Source organism: Alosa pseudoharengus, unplaced genomic scaffold (assembly GCF_046254945.1).
Source record: "Alosa pseudoharengus isolate Yale_2024_CS ecotype anadromous, Long Island Sound unplaced genomic scaffold, YU_APseudo_1.1 YU_APseudo_1.1_scf_18, whole genome shotgun sequence".
NCBI lineage: Eukaryota > Metazoa > Chordata > Actinopteri > Clupeiformes > Clupeidae > Alosa > Alosa pseudoharengus.
Window position 1 is genome coordinate 9,627,194 of NW_027468650.1, and position 18,654 is coordinate 9,645,847.

The 18,654-nt window shown below is 44.3% G+C and overlaps 1 protein-coding gene and 1 long non-coding RNA gene across 4 annotated transcripts in view; both read right to left on the bottom strand.

The window, feature by feature from the left end:
* dnajb6b (DnaJ heat shock protein family (Hsp40) member B6b) overlaps positions 1-18,654 on the bottom strand; it is a 52,926-nt gene that overhangs the window by 17,520 nt on the left and 16,752 nt on the right. For 2 of the 3 annotated variants that reach the window (XM_076290225.1, XM_076290226.1), the window contains exons 4-8: positions 18,369-18,443; positions 17,423-17,524; positions 9,715-9,852; positions 9,395-9,539; positions 8,052-8,122 (exon numbers count right to left, since the gene is read on the bottom strand). In XM_076290225.1, the coding sequence (XP_076146340.1) occupies positions 8,052-8,122; positions 9,395-9,539; positions 9,715-9,852; positions 17,423-17,524; positions 18,369-18,443 (531 nt within the window). Of the gene's footprint in view, positions 1-6,605; positions 8,123-9,394; positions 9,540-9,714; positions 9,853-17,422; positions 17,525-18,368; positions 18,444-18,654 lie in introns of those variants that run through there. The other variant, XM_076290227.1, reaches the window with a different exon arrangement.
* On the bottom strand, positions 763-4,291 carry LOC143131613 (uncharacterized). Its single transcript, XR_012988138.1, has 3 exons — positions 3,878-4,291; positions 1,183-1,449; positions 763-1,053 (listed from the first exon to the last, which is right to left on the bottom strand). It is a non-coding gene; the product is annotated as an uncharacterized LOC143131613 (long non-coding RNA).

Genomic DNA, 18,654 nt, shown 5'->3' on the forward strand with positions numbered 1-18,654 from the left:
ATTGCTTTACATTGGCCAAACATGTGGTATAAGCCTCGAAATAGTGCAAAGAGACGAGCTGCATCGTAAGGAAAGGTCCGAGAACATTCACACTGGGACAATTACTTTCGGCACAGGGGATATTTCACTGGGTCGAAATCTGGAATATGAGGGACGATCTGTTGGAGAAAACACTGCAGACGATGGCTCCGTTAACTTTCAAGCCGACGATCCACATCCTGGCCTGGTGGGTGGACAAAGCACCACTGAAGACTTAAAGGCTTGGCATCGTATGCAACCAAATTTATTTTATTCAGCTGATTCCTTGCAACCCTTTCACTTGCGGTGTTGGCATCAATAACTTTTCTTTTCTTTTCTATCCACCTACCACAGGTGCCGGGCTTCATCCACACAATCCTCAGTGGATGCACCACTTCTTTGGAGGCTACTACCCTGTAATGCCTGTGAAGACTCCCTCTGAAACTACTGTTGCACCAACTACAAAAGCATCAACTACAGAAGCACCTACCACAGCTGCCGGGCTTCCTCCACAGAATCAACAGTGGATGCCCCCCTTCTTTGGAGGGTACTACCCTGTGAAGACTCCCTCTGAAACTACTGTTGCACCAACTACAAAAGCACCAACTACAAAAGCACCTACCACAGCTGCCGGGCTTCCTCCACAGAATCAACAGTGGATGCCCCCCTTCTTTGGAGTCTACTACCCTGTGAAGACTCTCTCTGAAACTACTGTTGCACCAACTACAAAAGCACCAACTACAAAAGCACCAACTACAAAAGCACCTACCACAGCTGCCGGGCTTCCTCCACAGAATCAACAGTGGATGCCCCCCTTCTTTGGAGGCTACTACCCTGCAATGCCTGTGAAGACTCCCTCTGAAACTACTGTTGCACCAACTACAAAAAAAGCACCAACTACAAAAGCACCTACCACAGCTGCCGGGCTTCCTCCACAGAATCAACAGTGGATGCCCCCCTTCTTTGGAGTCTACTACCCTGTAATGCCTGTGAAGACTCCCTCTGAAACTACTGTTGCACCAACTACAAAAGCACCTACCACAGCTGCTGGGCTTCCTCCACAGAATCAACAGTGGATGCACCCCTTCTTTGGAGGCTACTACCCTGCAATGCCTGTGAAGACTCCCTCTGAAACTACTGTTGCACCAACTACAAAAAAAGCACCAACTACAAAAGCACCTACCACAGCTGCCGGGCTTCCTCCACAGAATCAACAGTGGATGCCCCCCTTCTTTGGAGTCTACTACCCTGTAATGCCTGTGAAGACTCCCTCTGAAACTACTGTTGCACCAACTACAAAAGCACCTACCACAGCTGCTGGGCTTCCTCCACAGAATCAACAGTGGATGCACCCCTTCTTTGGAGGCTACTACCCTGTAATGCCTGTGAAGACTCCCTCTGAAACTACTGTTGCACCAACTACAAAAGCACCTACCACAGCTGCCGGGCTTCCTCCACAGAATCAACAGTGGGTGCACCCCTTTGGAGGCTACTACCCTTTAATGCCTGTGACAACTTCCTAAAACGACTGTTGCACATTCTACAGCTTCCACAGAATGTGGAATCAATTCAACAGCACTCCAAAACCATTCCCTACTCAACCTTTTATTTTCCAACTCTCTATTCCAATATGTGTGTAATTTAATGCATATATTAAAAAGTGTATTTGGAATTTAGTTGTCCAAGATCATTTGTTCAAGCCGCTTGTCGAGTGGTTTTACTGACTACTTGTCATGGTTTAGCCAAAACAAAGTTTAAAATTCTACTGCCATATTGCTTATGTGTGCATGATAATGGAGATCAAGGTTTTAACACAATCCAAATTGAGTCTTTGTTTCTACTCAAATGTGCCACAGGCAAGGATAAGGTTTTTGGGAGTCTGTACTCATCCTTCAAATGTTGTTTAGCTCAGTTTCTCTTCAGATAAAGAAAACAGATGTTCCTGCACTGATGACACATCTGCAACGCATAAGCACATAAATAAAGCTTTGGTGTCAAGTGTTCTAAGATTATACTACAATTGGATTCTTTGGTCAATCAGAGACATTCCATGAGTTGTTTTTTTTCTTTCATAAAGATTCATTAATCACTTAATTATATCAAAATATATACAATAAAAAATCCTTAACTTTTTTTCTTGGGGGGAAAAATTATGTAAACAGTATGTACAGTGTAAAATATGTAGTTTATTTGGTCTACGCTACTTAATTTTAATGTCAGTCATAATGGTGGGACTTGGAGAGCCAATTATTTTCTGAGGTGGTACTCAATGTGAAAAGTTTGAGAACCACTGTTCTAGGGAGTTTAAGCATACTCCCCACAGAATGCAATAAGCCTGCTCGATGTCCTTGGGCCTTTTGTAGGCATGGGTGACATGCACCAACAACTATCGCTGATCACCAATCCCTGAGCACTCTCGGGGATATACCTCTGCGTTATTATTGGTTGGATGTCAGTGGTTCAGAGTTCAAATTATCAATATACACTGCTCAAAAGAATTAAGGCAACACTTACAGTTTTCCACAATTGTTAAAACACATTTTTTGAAACCTTCCACCCTTTTCTCCATTCTCAAACTACATTCACAGAATGTCTGACAGTTCTTTCAAAACAAAAGTTTTACTTGTGCTCAGAACCAAACAGTGTCAGAGTACCGATCCAGTGTATGATTGAAGTGTTCCCTTAATTTTTTTGAGCAGTATATTTATTAAACAGATCCATGTCATTAATATAGTTGCATGGGGAGAGGTCTGACAACATATTTAAAATAGCTCACTCTGCCTTTGTGTGCTTGGCCCTTGATTAAAAAAACAGGCAGCTGCAAGCCTCACCACAATTTCAAATATATCCACACTGTAAAGTATCAAATATTCAATTAGCCATGCCTAAACATATACTGGTTGGGTTTTCCAGTGTTCTCTGAAATACACCATGAAGACACGACTTTGCACACAGCAAAAAAATGCTGTTTGCTCAGGATAAATTAGATACAATCAGACTTGTTACACCTACACACACACACAAACCCACACGCATACAGACGCCTAAACACACACACACACACACAGATATTCATAGACACACGCAAATGCCCACACACACACACACACATACTGGCACACAAGTACACACGCACGCACGAACAAACACAAACAAGCACAAGCACACGCACACATACACCTCGGCATGAAGTAAGCCCAGTTGACTATTGAGAAAAGGCGCCTATAACCATTCACAAAGGGACACAGCCTGAACGTCTGATCAAAACGTATACAATTTAAGCCTATGCTTCTTGACAAAAAGTTTACTGAGACAGCTTGTCCACTTAGCCTAATTGATGTAAAACCAATGGGCCAGCTGTTAAGGAGGTTCACACTCTCAAATTAAAAAGGCAAGTTCACTTAACAGTGATCTCGACGTATCCTGTTTTAGTATTCTGTTGCCTGCAGGCTTTTTTGTTGGCATACATTTCATGAATCGATTTCAGCTTGAACAGTTAGACTTTCCTGGGTGAAGTCCAATCAACTCACCAGAGGGGTGGAAGCTAATGGTGAACATAATAAAAATTGCATACAATTTGAATACCATTTGGTCCCTTGTAAAGCCTCACCACAATTTCAAATATATCCACACTGTAAAGTATCAAATATTCAATTAGCCATGCCTAAACATATACTGGTTGGGTTTTCCAGTGTTCTCTGAAATACACCATGAAGACACGACTTTGCACACAGCAAAGAAATGCTGTTTGCTCAGGATAAATTAGATACAATCAGACTTGTTACACCTACACACACACACACACACACAAACCCACAAACCCACACGCATACAGACACCTCTGAAACTACTGTTGCACCAACTACAGAAGCACCTACCACAGCTGCCGGGCTTCTTCCACAGAATCAACAGTGGATGCCCCCCTTCTTTGGAGGCTACTACCCTGTAATGCCTGTGAAGACTCCCTCTGAAACTACTGTTGCACCAACTACAAAAGCACCAACTACAGAAGCACCTACCACAGCTGCCGGGCTTCCTCCACAGAATCAACAGTGGATGCCCCCCTTCTTTGGAGGCTACTACCCTGTAATGCCTGTGAAGACTCCCTCTGAAACTACTGTTGCACCAACTACAAAAGCACCAACTACAGAAGCACCTACCACAGCTGCCGGGCTTCATCCACAGAATCAACAGTGGATGCCCCCCTTCTTTGGAGGCTACTACCCTGTAATGCCTGTGAAGACTCCCTCTGAAACTACAGAAGCACCAACTACAGAAGCACCTACCACAGCTGCCAGGCTTCCTCCACAGAATCAACAGCGGATGCCCCCCTTCTTTGGAGGCTACTACCCTGTAATGCCTGTGAAGACTCCCTCTGAAACTACTGTTGCACCAACTACAGAAGCACCTACCACAGCTGCCGGGCTTTCTCCACAGAATCAACAGTGGATGCCCCCCTTCTTTGGAGGCTACTACCCTGTAATGCCTGTGAAGACTCCCTCTGAAACTACTGTTGCACCAACTACAGAAGCACCTACCACAGCTGCCAGGCTTTCTCCACAGAATCAACAGTGGATGCCCCCCTTCTTTGGAGGCTACTACCCTGTAATGCCTGTGAAGACTCCCTCTGAAACTACTGTTGCACCAACTACAGAAGCACCTACCACAGCTGCCGGGCTTTCTCCACAGAATCAACAGCGGATGCCCCCCTTTGGAGGCTACTACCCTGTAATGCCTGTGAAGACTCCCTCTGAAACGACTGTTGCACTAACTACAAAAGCACCAACTACAGAAGCACCTACCACAGCTGTCGGGCTTCCTCCACAGAATCAACAGTGGATGCCCCCCTTTGGAGGCTACTACCCTGTAATGCCTGTGAAGACTCCCTCTGAAACTACTGTTGCACCAACTACAAAAGCACCATCTACAGTAGCACCTACCACAGCTGCCAGGCTTCCTCCACAGAAGCAACAGTGAATGCATCCCCTGTTTGGAGGCTACTATCCTGTAATGCTGGTAAAAACTCCCTAAAACTACTGTTGCTCCAACTACAGAAGCACATTCTACATATTCAGCTTCCACAGAATCTGCTTATGTGTGCAAGATGGAGATCAAGGTTTTAACACAATCTAAATTGAGTCTTTGTTTCTACTCAAAATGTGCCACAGGCAAGGATAAGGGGTCTGTACTCATCCTTCAAATTTTCAGCTGTTTCTCTTTAGATAAAGTAACATGCAAATCAACAACATACAAAATTTGTAATGCCTGTGAAGACTCCCTCTGAAACTACTGTTGCACCAACTACAGAAGCACCTACTACAGCTGCCGGGCTTCCTCCACTGAATCAACCCCATGAATGGAATTCCACAAAACTCAGCATACATTCAGAGGGTGTCATAGTAATCCTACAGGTCAAATTCAGTGCAGTTCTGAACACTTCAATCAAAGATACCTGCGATTACAGAGATTCGCTGTGTGGCGGTCATAATAATTGTAGGTGCCTTAACAGTGTCTTCCTCCTAACTGGGCCTGCTGTATGTGTGCGTACCTGAGTGTAGGTGTCTGTGTGCTGGAATGTTGTCTTTCTGCACCTGCTATACCCACACAAAGTTACAAAATTGTTACATTTCAAGCACTTTCACCTGTTCTGATTAGGCATCAATAATGATCAAAATTCGTTCTATTGTTTTTTTTACCTCATTTTCTCACAAAAAAACAAAAATGATCATATGATCATAAATGTGACTTCACAGGGGTAAATGGCAAATATGAACCATAAATTATGTCTAATTATGTCTATCATTGGTAAACATCTGTGATGTATTTTTACATAATTTGTTATGGTTGTATTGATATTAATAATGCCTAATAAAGCCTAATAATGTGGTGGGTCTACCTGACCCAGGAACATTGGCTAAGTAACAAAAATATGAACACCTTACAAGGGTTAAATAAAAAAAAAAAAGCATGGCTGTCTTTTGCTGTCTTTCACAGAAGCTACATTTAAGGCCCTAATTTGGATGATGGGCAAAGTGGTAAAATGTCTAAAGTCTAACCAAAGCCACTTTCACATCTTGGCCAAATCTATTTGTTAATTTAATACCGTGAGCACAAACATTGGTGGGTCAGCGCAATGCTCCTACATACTACAGGATTACTTTAGTTCAGACACGAGACACATTGCACTGCTTGACTTCGAATCACTGAAATTAGAGCCCTTAAAGTTCTCTGACTTCTAGACGGTAAACACGCTTTTTATACAATGTCAGTCAAAACAGTTGGATCCCACCCTAATGCAATAGTCACAGAGGTGACCATAAGGAATAACAAAAACACAAAAAAAGGTCAACAGTTAGTGAAGCAGTGACCTGGATGGCCAGTGAGTTTGTGGAGGTGATGTAGCAGTGAGCAAACCATTTTATTTCACAGCAGGTGTTATAGTGTGGGTTCTGTGTTAAGGCACACCAGTGAGCAGGCTCAAACACACACACAAAACACGAAAACACGCACACATTTAACACACACATTAGAAAAGCATTTTCAAAAGTGACATAACCAGGTTTGACACAATCACCACACAGACAACGTGAGAGCAACAACCCCCAGTAGGGGTAAACTGAGATTTATTGGTCCATTGTGAAAATCCTCTTCTCTTTTCGTAAGTTGGGTTTTCTTTACAAAGTACATAAATCCTAACCTGACCGTAGCCAGATGAATGTCATTCCGCTTAGCTCGGCCTAGCTTCACTCACATCCATCTGGGACCTCTTCCATTGAGAGTGATTTCTGCAACCGATTTTATGGTACAGCCAATCAGGACGCAGGGCGGGAGTTTCATAGATGTGACATAGCGTAGAAGCGACTGTGAGACTGTTATTAGCGTCACAGGTTGGCTTCGATGTGAGTGGTTGAAGTAGCACGTCAATAGATGACGGACAAGTGGCTTATTCAATCATATGTAAGCATTTTTTGATTAGGCCCAGCCTTCTGAAGCAAGTGGAGTGGAGCTAGGCGGAGCGAAATTCATCTGGCTAGGGTCAGGTTACATAAATCCCCCTCATATGCATTTGTTTATAGTACATTTAAATAGGTCTCTAATATTCTCAGTTGTTGGTTTGAGGTTATGCTGTATTTACAATGAAAAAACAACATGAAAAGCCATGTCACTGGCAATCATGCAGAAATGAAAAACACTCTTGCATTCAAAACATACAAAACAGAAAAAAGGCTAAATAAAATAAAACAATAATGCATATTAACACTATTAATTTATTAACAACCTAATAGCAAATGGAAAGTTGCTAACACCAGTTAGGAGGTTGAGGTCAGGTTTAAATATTAGGGGCAAAAACGAGGGGTTAAGACGTCTAAATCAAACAGGATTAAACTATCCCAGGTGGAAAGCAAAGCAAAAAGGCTCATTCAAGATGCATAGCTTGTGCTTCAGACTCTTGTGGGAAAAGGCAATGTGCTCTTTGATAGAGAGAAGGGAATGAGCTGTAACACAGCAGAAGTGTGTGGTGAGGGGAAATGGACACTCCAAAAACAAAACAAAAAAAACCAAAAGGGGGTTTAAGAAAACAGTCCTGTGGTCCTAAATAGACAATGGTCCCAGTCCCAATGGTAATAGTAATAACAAATAATAATTGAAATGACTAGAACAACAACAACAACAACAAAAGCTACTTTTTCATTTTCACCCATTCAGCTGGTCTCCGTGGTGATGATCACATAAGCATCTCCGGCGAAAAAACTCAGGTCCAGTTCACAAAGGGAAACTGCACTGGCTAACTGTATGCATATCAGCAAGATAGAGTTAAAAAGAGAGAGTGAGAGAGAGTGAGAGAGAGAGAGAGAGTGAGAGAGAGAGAGAGAGAGAGAGAAAAAGTGTAGGAGAGGTCGAGAGGTAAAGACAGGCTGAAGGTACAACAGAGGTGGAGTTGGATTGGTGTTTGGGTGAGGGTGGGGGGGTGTCGGCGTTGCCTCCACGCCATGCCTCTCACTTGCTATCCAGCCTGAGCATCTGCTCCTTACCGTTGACGGTGAGTGACTTGAGCTGGCCATCTTCCTCCACCTCCACTCGTTCCTGCCCGTTCTCCACGATCCTGACGGAGAAGAGACATCCCAACATGAACCTTTCTATTATTACATTTACATGACATTTATTCATTTAGCAGAGCAAAAGTGACTTACATATGACAATTATTTTACAAGGGCCATTGTTACCAGAGCAACTTGGGGTTAAGTGCCTTGCTCAAGAGCGCAACGGTTGAAGCCGGGAATTGAACCCACAACTAGCTAGCCCAGCTCTTTAACCACTATGCTACCACCGCCCTATTATCCTCAATGAAAAGTACATAGTGCTGATAAAATTACTTTTGCTATTTGCTTTTGTAAATAGTCAGTATTATTTCTGCTGCTAAGCTAAAAGACCAAGAACTCGTCACCAGAAGGTTCCAAATAGATCCTTGAAGGGGATAGATACACAGATGCCAAAGAACTAAGTCTAATGTTAGAGTGCAACCATTTCTCAAGAGGGCATACTTAATGTTTGTGTGAGTTTGGAAACAGAAAAGACAATGTGTATTTTCTGCACTTAGGGACCGAGACATTGATTTGTTTGCTGAGTTCTCATAAACAGTTAGTGCTCTAATGTCCTCAACAGCCTAATCACTGACTGAAGACCCTGAAAAGTCTCAACCTCAGGGACATTTCTAGTGGGGTCCTCACACTTGAGCTCAACCAACTCTTGAAACCTCTACCCTCCTCAATGTGATTGTGCAATTCAGTCTTAAAAATACTTGGATGAGTCACCGAAACACCAGAGTAACTGAAACGCTTCTGGCTAAGCACGGGGATGGAAAGTGTCTCCTTCAACACGCTCATAAAACATGTACTAGCCCACATGAATAGACTATTACGTGGCTGCTGATTGAAAGCAATGTCCTTGCCAGCTGTTGACACTAATATAGATAGGACATGCATGTTTTGAGGAGGGTTGCGGTGATTATCAGATACTAAGGTCAAGTGTGGTCTAAGACATACCATGCTCTGATTGCATTTGGAGTCCATAGTTTCAGATGGTGTTTACAGTCAACAGTGGGAAGGAATATACTCATTTTCTAGACATTCTCTAGACTCTAGTCTAGACGAGAGCTAAGGTTTGTTATGGTCTTGAAAGAACCCTGCTCTTGGTATCTTAGGAACCTAGCTCTTAGCATGGATGCTAACGGGCCTTGTGGTGCTGTGCTAATAGCACTTAACACAATATCCAAGTTCATCCCTGAATATACACCTATGTATATGTGTAAAGAAGACACTAGAATCAGGGGGCTTTAGTGGTATGTGATCATTGCATCATGGCTGTTCAGTTGTACCGTTTTGTGGTGATCTTCTTGCCGTTGATGAACTTAGTGGAGGTGGATACCGAGCGGAAGTTACCCCCTCCACCGCCTCCCCCAATTGATGATGAGGAGAACGAGGCGAAACCTCCACCACCCATCTGACCAAAGGAGGTGAACCCTGTGGAGGGAAGCAGACAAATTAACACACACGTGCACACACAGACACACACAGATACTGTACCACCAGCAGATAAATCTATCTGCTTTCACATTTCTCCTATTCTCTCGGTCTCTGGCGCTGTAACAGCCGTCCTGCAGTTTAATTGTAAAGATCTGCGTGACCACAGACATACCGGAATCAAATCCGGAGAAGCCCGCCCCAAAGCCGGGGAAGCCCCCGAATCCGCCAAAGAAGGGTCCTGCTGTCCGGCTCCTGCTCACCCCCCTGTGACGACGCCCACCGCCGAAAAAGTCATCAAACGGATCATCAGCTGCCAGAGAGAAGAACCGAGAACAGAGAGAGAGAGAGAGAGAGAGACAGGCAGAGGGGGAGAAACAGAGAGAAATGAGAGGGAGGGAAAGAGAACAGTTAAAACTTTGTTTTGGATGCTTCCTGGTGGCCATTTACACAACCCTGAATCAGATCAGGGTAAGGAGTTACAAGATTTCTGCGGAGCTATCCCTGCCAGAAAACAGGCTTTCATCCGCGCGTCATAATTATTACACAGCTTCAAACCCGACACAAGCAGTCCTCACGCTCCTCGCCCAGCTGTGGGGAGATGGGGGGAGGGGAGACAGAAGGGCCTTTGGACATCAGTCTCACATCCTAGCAGCTTAATAACTCTTTTTTTTCTAGAACATTCCTGACGCTTTTCCCCCTCTCAGACGTCAACTGGCTTTTTCTCACTGCAAAGCCCAGGGGAGGGCGTTTTATTACTGCTATGTGGGTCAAAGCTGGAGTGGATTCAAATAAGTTTTTTTTTTTTTTTTAACACACACAGATACAGATATGCAGGGACGTGCACAGGAATTTTGAGGGGCAGTTGCTCTGATCTGAAAAAAGGGCACCCCCCCCCCCCCAAAAAAAAAAAAAAAAAAAAAAAACTCACGGGCTATATGCAGGACTGAGAAAACACTGAAATACAGCACTCAATCACCTTAATTTATCATTATTTTAATGCCCTTAGTGGTATTTATGTTCTGCCCAGGCAAGATCTTTAAAATGTCCTCTAAAATAGCCTATGTTTTTTTTAGATTAAAATTATTTACCATGCAGCTCTTTAATCCTGTACTTTCTAGCATGGTCATCTCATCTCATATTTGGTGATCATCACTTAGGCCTTCCTGTCCTGTGCCTCCTCCTGGTCCACATTTTCCTCACATAGTCTGGAGGCTTGTGACTGCTCCTCACCTTAAATATAATGTAATTATGAAACATTGCCATTAGTAGGCTAAAATGAGTCTGATTAATTAATCAATTCGTCTACACAGTGTCATGCCATCTTTATCACAGCGCAAAGTCTCTGTCTCACCTGCTGGTTGGCTTTTTCGCAGCCAACCCTGCAGTGATTGCTGCCTCCCTAAATCTGACTCTTTTCAGTGGGAATCTTGGCTTCAAACAATACCCAACATACTAGTGATAGGATTTACGGATTTATTTTGAATAAAATAATTAATGTGATGCATTACTTCCATCATTCATTCTTCTTGCTAAAACGAAATGTGAGAAACTAACTATCAGCAGACATGTAGTTTAGTTTGCCTAATGCCTACCAAAAAAATAGTAGCCTATAGGCTATGTGATAACGCTTCTTCTCTGCAAGCTGTCTGATTATTTAGGCTAAACGTGGCAAACTCAGCCTGGATTTATGAAGATTTTAATTCATTTAATAAAACTTGATGACGATGATCGTTCGTTTGTTATACATCACAAACTCACCTTTTCCGACAACGTGGAGTCGTCACATATGACAACCGCGACAATCTCCTTCTAGGGCAGCTTATGCATAGCCTGGCTAGCGCCACCACTTCTCAATGAGACGTGGTCTGGGAACCAAACGTTAATTTTCTCGTATTTGAAAAAAATGCCCAGATCCGTTTATTGGGTGCCACGGATGTACGACGGAGTATTAGGGCCACACATGAAGGGACTTTTTTTTGCCATGACGAGATTAAACTCGACATGTCGATTTTAATCTCGACGTGTCGACATTAAACTCAACATTTTGAGAATAAAGTTAGTTTGGAGAGAGAACGACCGCTCGAGACGATTGAAAGGGAGGATGAATGAAACAATGCAACTAGTGCAACAATGATTCAGAGTGTTCGAGTGCAACAATGATTAGACATAGGACTATATCATGTGGACAAAACATAGAACATATTAACCTACGTTGCTCAGCCAAATAGGCTACTTTGCTGTTAGGTCCTATCACGGAGTTACAGGCGATAAATGCGATGGTCAAAAGTAGCGTAAACGTCATTAGCGGTTTATTTATTTATTGTAGGCCCATTATTAAAGTGTTGTTTTTCCTCTAAAGGTTCAACTGCATACCAGGCGCTCTCCCCAATCCTAGACTTTCACGTTGCTTGTTTGTAATGGATGCAAAACAGCCTATTGCTGAATGTCTATGGAGGGACGAATGAAGCTGTCCTCCCGACCATCCCATGTAGGCTAGTAGCCTACATGCACACATAGCCTAGTGCATAAATAAAGTGCATGCACACATTCCCTCCCGGGATCAAAATAGTATATTAGGCTATACCTGTGTTTCTAGCCTCCTATAGGCTACGTATTGCAGGTGAGACATGGAAAAGCAGTTTTAGGAAAATGAGTTTTGCCATGTTATCCTATGGAGAGTGACGGCCTGTGGGTCATGAAGGGCAGTTATTTGGATGTGCAGTGGCCTTACCCACTTAAAACAGAGTGAAATAACATTTTGTATAGAAACATTATATCATTGGATACATATATTTTTCTAGCTATTTAGCCTAAACGGCATAGTGCTTGGTATTTCCATAACCGCGAGACAGCACTTCACGATGACGGCAATGAGTAGTTAACAGACAAGACGCAATCTATCTGAATATCTGCAATCTAGCAATCTATCTGAAATAACACCTATTTGAAGCCCATTTTTCATGTAACATATTGTGTATTAGTGTAGGCTACATAGCTTAAACTGTGTATGCTATGTTTACGGTAGGGCCTATTGCGAGTTTAATGTCAGCATGTCGACTTTAAAGTCGACACGTAGAGATTAAAGTCGACATTACATTTCAACTTTATTCTCGAAATGTCGAGTTTATTGTCGACATGCTGACTTTAAAGTCAACATGTCAAGTTTAATCTCGCCATGGCAAAAATATTTTTTTCTTCATGTGTGGCCCTAATACTCCGTCGTACGGATGTCTATCAAATGCGTCTGTGCATAGCTCATCGTCGTCTTGCTTTCCCCCTTGTTCTGTGATTGGTCGCCTATCTCAGGCGAAAATTTGCTCCATGGTCTCCAGGCTGCCTTAGCAGCGTGAATCAAATCGCGCGCAAGGCAGCATGGGAACACCCAGGCTAGCTTATGCAGGCTCTGCTCTGGTGCCGGCACTGTCTATGGATGCCGGTCCCGTGCAGCGCTGCAGCCACGTAAACAGAGTTTGCCCTTCCCCTACTGACTTTCACTTTAGATGCCCGAATGGAAGTGAATGAGGCTTTTTTTTTTAAATTTTTTTATCTAGGCCTACGTGAAATGTTGCATCCATTGTACGATTTATTTATTTATTTTCCCCATTGGAAGGGCAACATGAGTCAAGAAGGGCATATGGGCAGTTGCCCGGGCAACCTGAGCAACCCCCCTGTGCACGTCCCTGCAGATATGCACATGCACGCATGCATGCACGCACGCATACACACACACACACACACACGGGTGAGAGGAGCCGTGTGCACGCACACTCAGGTGAGAGCACATTTTTAACACATGCGAGGGTACAGGGCAGAGAGAGCCCAGCACAGTGCACAGCTGTCCAAACTCACACACGCTGGGGGAGAGGCTACAAGGTCATGAACCCCCCCCCCCCCCCCCACACACACACTAATAACAAAGGCACACCAAAAAAGGACAGGGAGAAGCCATGACCCTATGACCCTAAGCCATGCAGCCATGACCCTAACACATACAGACACACAAAGACACACAAACACATACACACACACACACACAGTGAAAGTATAAAAAAAACTCAACATATCTCGCTCTCTTTTTCTCTGTCTCCATCTCTTTCACTCTAATGTTCGAACAAACACAAACACCCGACAACCACAACCACACACACACACACACACTCTCACACACACACACACACACACACACACACACACACACACACACACACACACACACACACACACACACAAACTGGGACAAACTGAGGACCTCCAACATTTCCTGACGCATGACGCATCTTTCCAGGAGAGCGGATTGTGATTCAGGCCACGTCCACCTCCCCTGATCTGGCACTAGCTTCCTCACCCTCTCACCCCCTCCTGCCTCGCTGGGTGTAGGGTTCCCATCCAGGGACCCCTCCTGAGCCAGACTAGCATTCCAGCACCACTCACTCACAACCAGGGGAAGCGACTACCGGCCTCTCCCCTTACCTGTGGTGCCTGGGTGGCTAAATCTGGTACACACAACAATGGGTACGGCATGCACTGAGAAGGGTGGATGGTGCCAAGAGAGTCTAAAGGTCTGTGGGGTTTCTGCATTGAGACGGGAATTTAATCAGGGAAAATAGCCACTGAGAGTGATTGAAACCAAATTAAGTGTCAGCCATTCTTAATTGAATGCACTCCTTGAGTTAAGAGGTGGCCAAAAGAGAAATTCAAACTGGCTAGAGGCTTGATGGCTAATGGTGCTGATTAATTGTTGGTTGTATAACAATATGATCTTAGAAAAGATTTGTATGTAAGTTGATATTGTTAAGCACATCATACATCATAGTATATACACTGTACTTGTATTAAACTGATTTAAGGTTTAACATGTATGACACAGTTCCAGTGGTAACACTTTGGAGTACCCAACCTACAGGCATCACACACTTGAAAGTGTCAGTAAAGTTTATATGACCATATACACATGTAACCAGTCACACTGCTGAATGCTGAATGGCCACTTTGACAGACCCATGAGTACAAACATATTTACCCATGAGTACATCATATTTCTAGCATGGAAAAACCACATCCATGAACACAAACCATAAGTCATCTTATTCACACTTCCATCTCAGTACACACACACACACACACACACACACACAGTCAGTCAGTCAGTTAAAGCCCCTGCCCCTCCCCCTTGATGGCCCCTCTTGTTTTATACGGAAGCTATTTCAGTTAGCATTCCTGGCCTGTGAGGCAGCCCCTGCTATCGGCCAGCCGCCCGTCCAGCCCGCCCGCCCGCCGGCCGGCCGGCTGGCTCGGGGTCCAGGCCTTATTTAGAGTTGAGTGGGTGCAACATAGATGCCATGCTGCCATTCGCCCTCCTGGCCTGCTTCCGAAATGCGCGACCACAAACACATTCTCCAAACACATGTGCCGTACATACACATAGAGATGCGTACTTAAAAAACATCAGTCACAGTCTCTTCACACACCGTCCAGTCTCTCCATCACACACACACACACACACTAGTAGACATACTGTATATACACTGCTCAGAAAAAAACTTCCATCACACAGTGGATGAGTACTCTGGCATTGTTTGGTTTTGAGCAAAGGTGAAACTGTTGTGGCGATTGTTTGATTTTGCGAGAACTGTCAGACGTTCTGTAAATGTAATTTGAGAAAGGAGAAAAGGGTGGTAGGTTTCAAAAAATGTATTTTAGCAATTGTGAAAAATTGGAAATGTTACCTTAATTTTTTTGAGTAGTGTATAAACACACAGACATGCTCATGATGAAGCTTCTGTTTCAGTGGTTTCGACTCTCACTCTGCTCCCTTCCTCATGCCCATAAACACAAACCGTCTCTTCCTGTCTCAAACCCACACACACAGAACCTGCTCTGCCAAACCTCTTCTCTAACACACATCATCACACGTGAACGCACCAGCACTCAAGGCAGATCTCACATGAGGGCTCTCTCTCACGCGCTCTCCTCTGCTTTTTGTCAGGTATATATTCCTCTCTCTTTCCGTAAACACACTGTTGATATCAAACACAATAAGCACAGCATTACCCCACCCCCCTAAAACAAACACACACACCCTCACACATTCCCAATATTATAGTTGGAGAAAATGTGCTGGCCAGCGCTCCCGAAACACATGTGACAGCAGCACAGGGTCAAAGGGCAAAGCCCTCCCTCAAAACAAACACACACAAATGCAAATCCACAAACCAGGAATTTCCAGAGACTATAAGAATACAAAACAAGTTCGAGAAGACTGCCCATGAATATGATACCGACACACAGACAAAGACACACACACAGACACACACACAGACACACACACACACACACACACACACACACACACACACACACACACACACACACACACACACACACACACACACACACACACACACACACACACAAGCGCTTGTAATTAAACAGGATTAGGCAGTGGCAGCATTAAGGCCTATCTGGCTGTGTGTGGCACTCAGAGGCTGTTTCAATCAAGCTGTGTGAACTGGCCATCGCACGTTCCCATGGATACATTATGATAAACCACAGGCCAGTGAGGGGGTAAACGGCAGCCATGTTTTTTCCCAGCTCCAGCTTCTGTTGGTCTCTCCAGGGGTCTCTTCTGTGACTAAACCTGAGGCGATTAGTGTCTTCTCAGCCCCAGAGCAAAACGTTTCAAATGGTAGGCAATTGCTTATGACAAAGCCCAGCAGGCTGGGGCACAAAGCGGAGTGAAAGAATGAAGAGGGGTTCATTTTTTCCTGTTACTGAGTCTTTATTTTAAATGTGGTGATCTCACTGTATTTTATTGAGCAGTAGTAAAGACTACCTAATGATGAAGCCATACCTTGGACTCCTATTTTACAACAATGTGTGCAGATGACCACATCTCAGTGTAGATAAAAACAGAGGGCCTGCCTTTGGAGACCTCACACACACACACATACATGCATACACACACACACACACACACACCATTAACTGTCCACAATGTCAACAACAAAGAGAACCGTTTGATCATAAGCTAGATGAGCTCATGGTTTCGTTCTGATTATGGTCACCCACCGCCTCCGCTCACACACACACACACTGTGAGGGCTCTGTCGGGGATCAGTGCCCCACATGGCTACAGGCAGGCCAGCAAAGGCAGATGAGAGGCATAGTTTTAGATGGGCGGTACTACCTGAGAGCAGTGCGTTAGGAAGCTCCGCCCCCCAGGTGTCTGTGCCTGTCTCTGGCCAGGTGCAGAGGGTTAGTCAGGCAATTAGCTGCCTTTTTAAAGCTCAACAGGACAAACCTCAGGCAGACTGGCTTGGACTAAAGAAGAGTGGAGACCAGACGTCAAGGCCAGCCTCAGGTGGAACGGAGCTGAAGTGGAACGTGGCTGAAGCGATTGTGCTACTGGAAGCTACAACGGCTGGAACAGGAAAGAGGGCCTGAAGAACCGTGAACAACCAAGACAACCAATAGGGCTGGGTGACAAGGTCAGTGGCAGGGACTGAACTCCCCACTAACGTTGTCTTGTGTCTCTCTCTCTCTCCTTTGTCTCAGAAGCCGACACGAGTCCTCTGACTGCCTCAGTCCAGCACTGAAGATTTGAGTTGAACTTTGCTCCCCATCCCTTTTCCCCACACTATAAATAAATTCCTAAGTTTGTTTCACTGCAACCTCTGCGTCTGACTGCTTTGTTCCGATTGGTTGACCCACTACTCTGCCCCGCACGGCCGGGCGGCCACAACACACACACACACACACACACACACACAGTTTCTTCCTGATTCTGGTCACCTACCACCTCCACTCTCTCTATCCGCGCCCCTCTGTCTGTCCGTTCTGCTACAAAACCCAGAGAAATAATACATTACAAGAGTGTTTACCAAAGAAGTCAGCGAAAGGATCCCGTCCGCCGAAAAATTCCCTGAAGACGTCGTCAGGGTTCCGGAATGTGAATCCGCCGAAGTGGTCATCATAGTTTCCTCCTAAAAGAGTAGAAGAGAGGAGAGGAGAGGAGAGAAGCCAGGTTAGCATCAACCTGGAGCCCGAGGAGAGAGGACTGTCACGCCATCCGATAAATGAAAGACCTAGCCTGCAGCTAAACACAGATCAACTGTTCCTCAATCACTCCATCACAAAACTGAAGGCTGTTCCACTGGGATTTATGAAGCTCAAAGATGTTAAAGGAAGACAGTATTTTTGAAACTCAGTTGCAGTGAGAGTCAATTATCCATTTTGAGCAGGGATGTAGTGGTAAAATAAGAGGAGGGTAAATTTTGAATTCTGTGATCACGGTGTGGTGGACTGTGCCATGCGTTATCGCGTTATCAGATTTTTAAAAAAGGCATTCAGAACATGTTTGGTGATGGTGGAGGTTAATGTCCAATGTTTATACGTAACAATACCAGTGGTATTGTTGCTAGTGTGTTGGTGAGTGTACATATTGTGAATGTGGATAATACAGTGTGATTTGTGAATGTTGAAAGTTGCAATTTGTGTATAAACTCTTTTGAGGTGGATAAACTCTATTTCTGAAATGTCAGAGGTGGATAAACTGTGTTTACTTCCGTTTAGCCTCCACTACATCCCTGATTTTGAGAGATGCACTTCCTGATCAAGCGTGGGTTATTATCAGCCAGGGGGCACATTCATCAACAAAACATTTCCTGTGTGTATGACTAAAAGAACAGCTTTGTCACTTCCTGTGTACACTCAATTAGAGAGAAGCAGGAGACACTTCCTTCCTCTATACAGAGAGAAGTGGTTCAGCACATGGCTATAAACTGCATGTACTCACATACAGCAAGAATGTTCAAGTAACAGTCTTACCTCCACCTCCACCTCCTCCTCCTCCTCGAGTGAGGCCGTCTTTGCCGTACCGATCATACTGGTTCCTCTTGTTCTCTGGTGGGAAAGAGCAGACACTGGCATAAGCAAATGCCCCTTAATCTGACAATGGCCCTGGGGCTACAGCGGAGGCACTCACACAGTACAGTGAACTGAGGGTGTAAATTATGGGATTATGGTGATGGCCCAATTTGACTGATGAGCCCAACTATTCACTCAAAGAGCACTTTAAAAAAACATGTTCAACACATTGATTATTTTAAGTTGA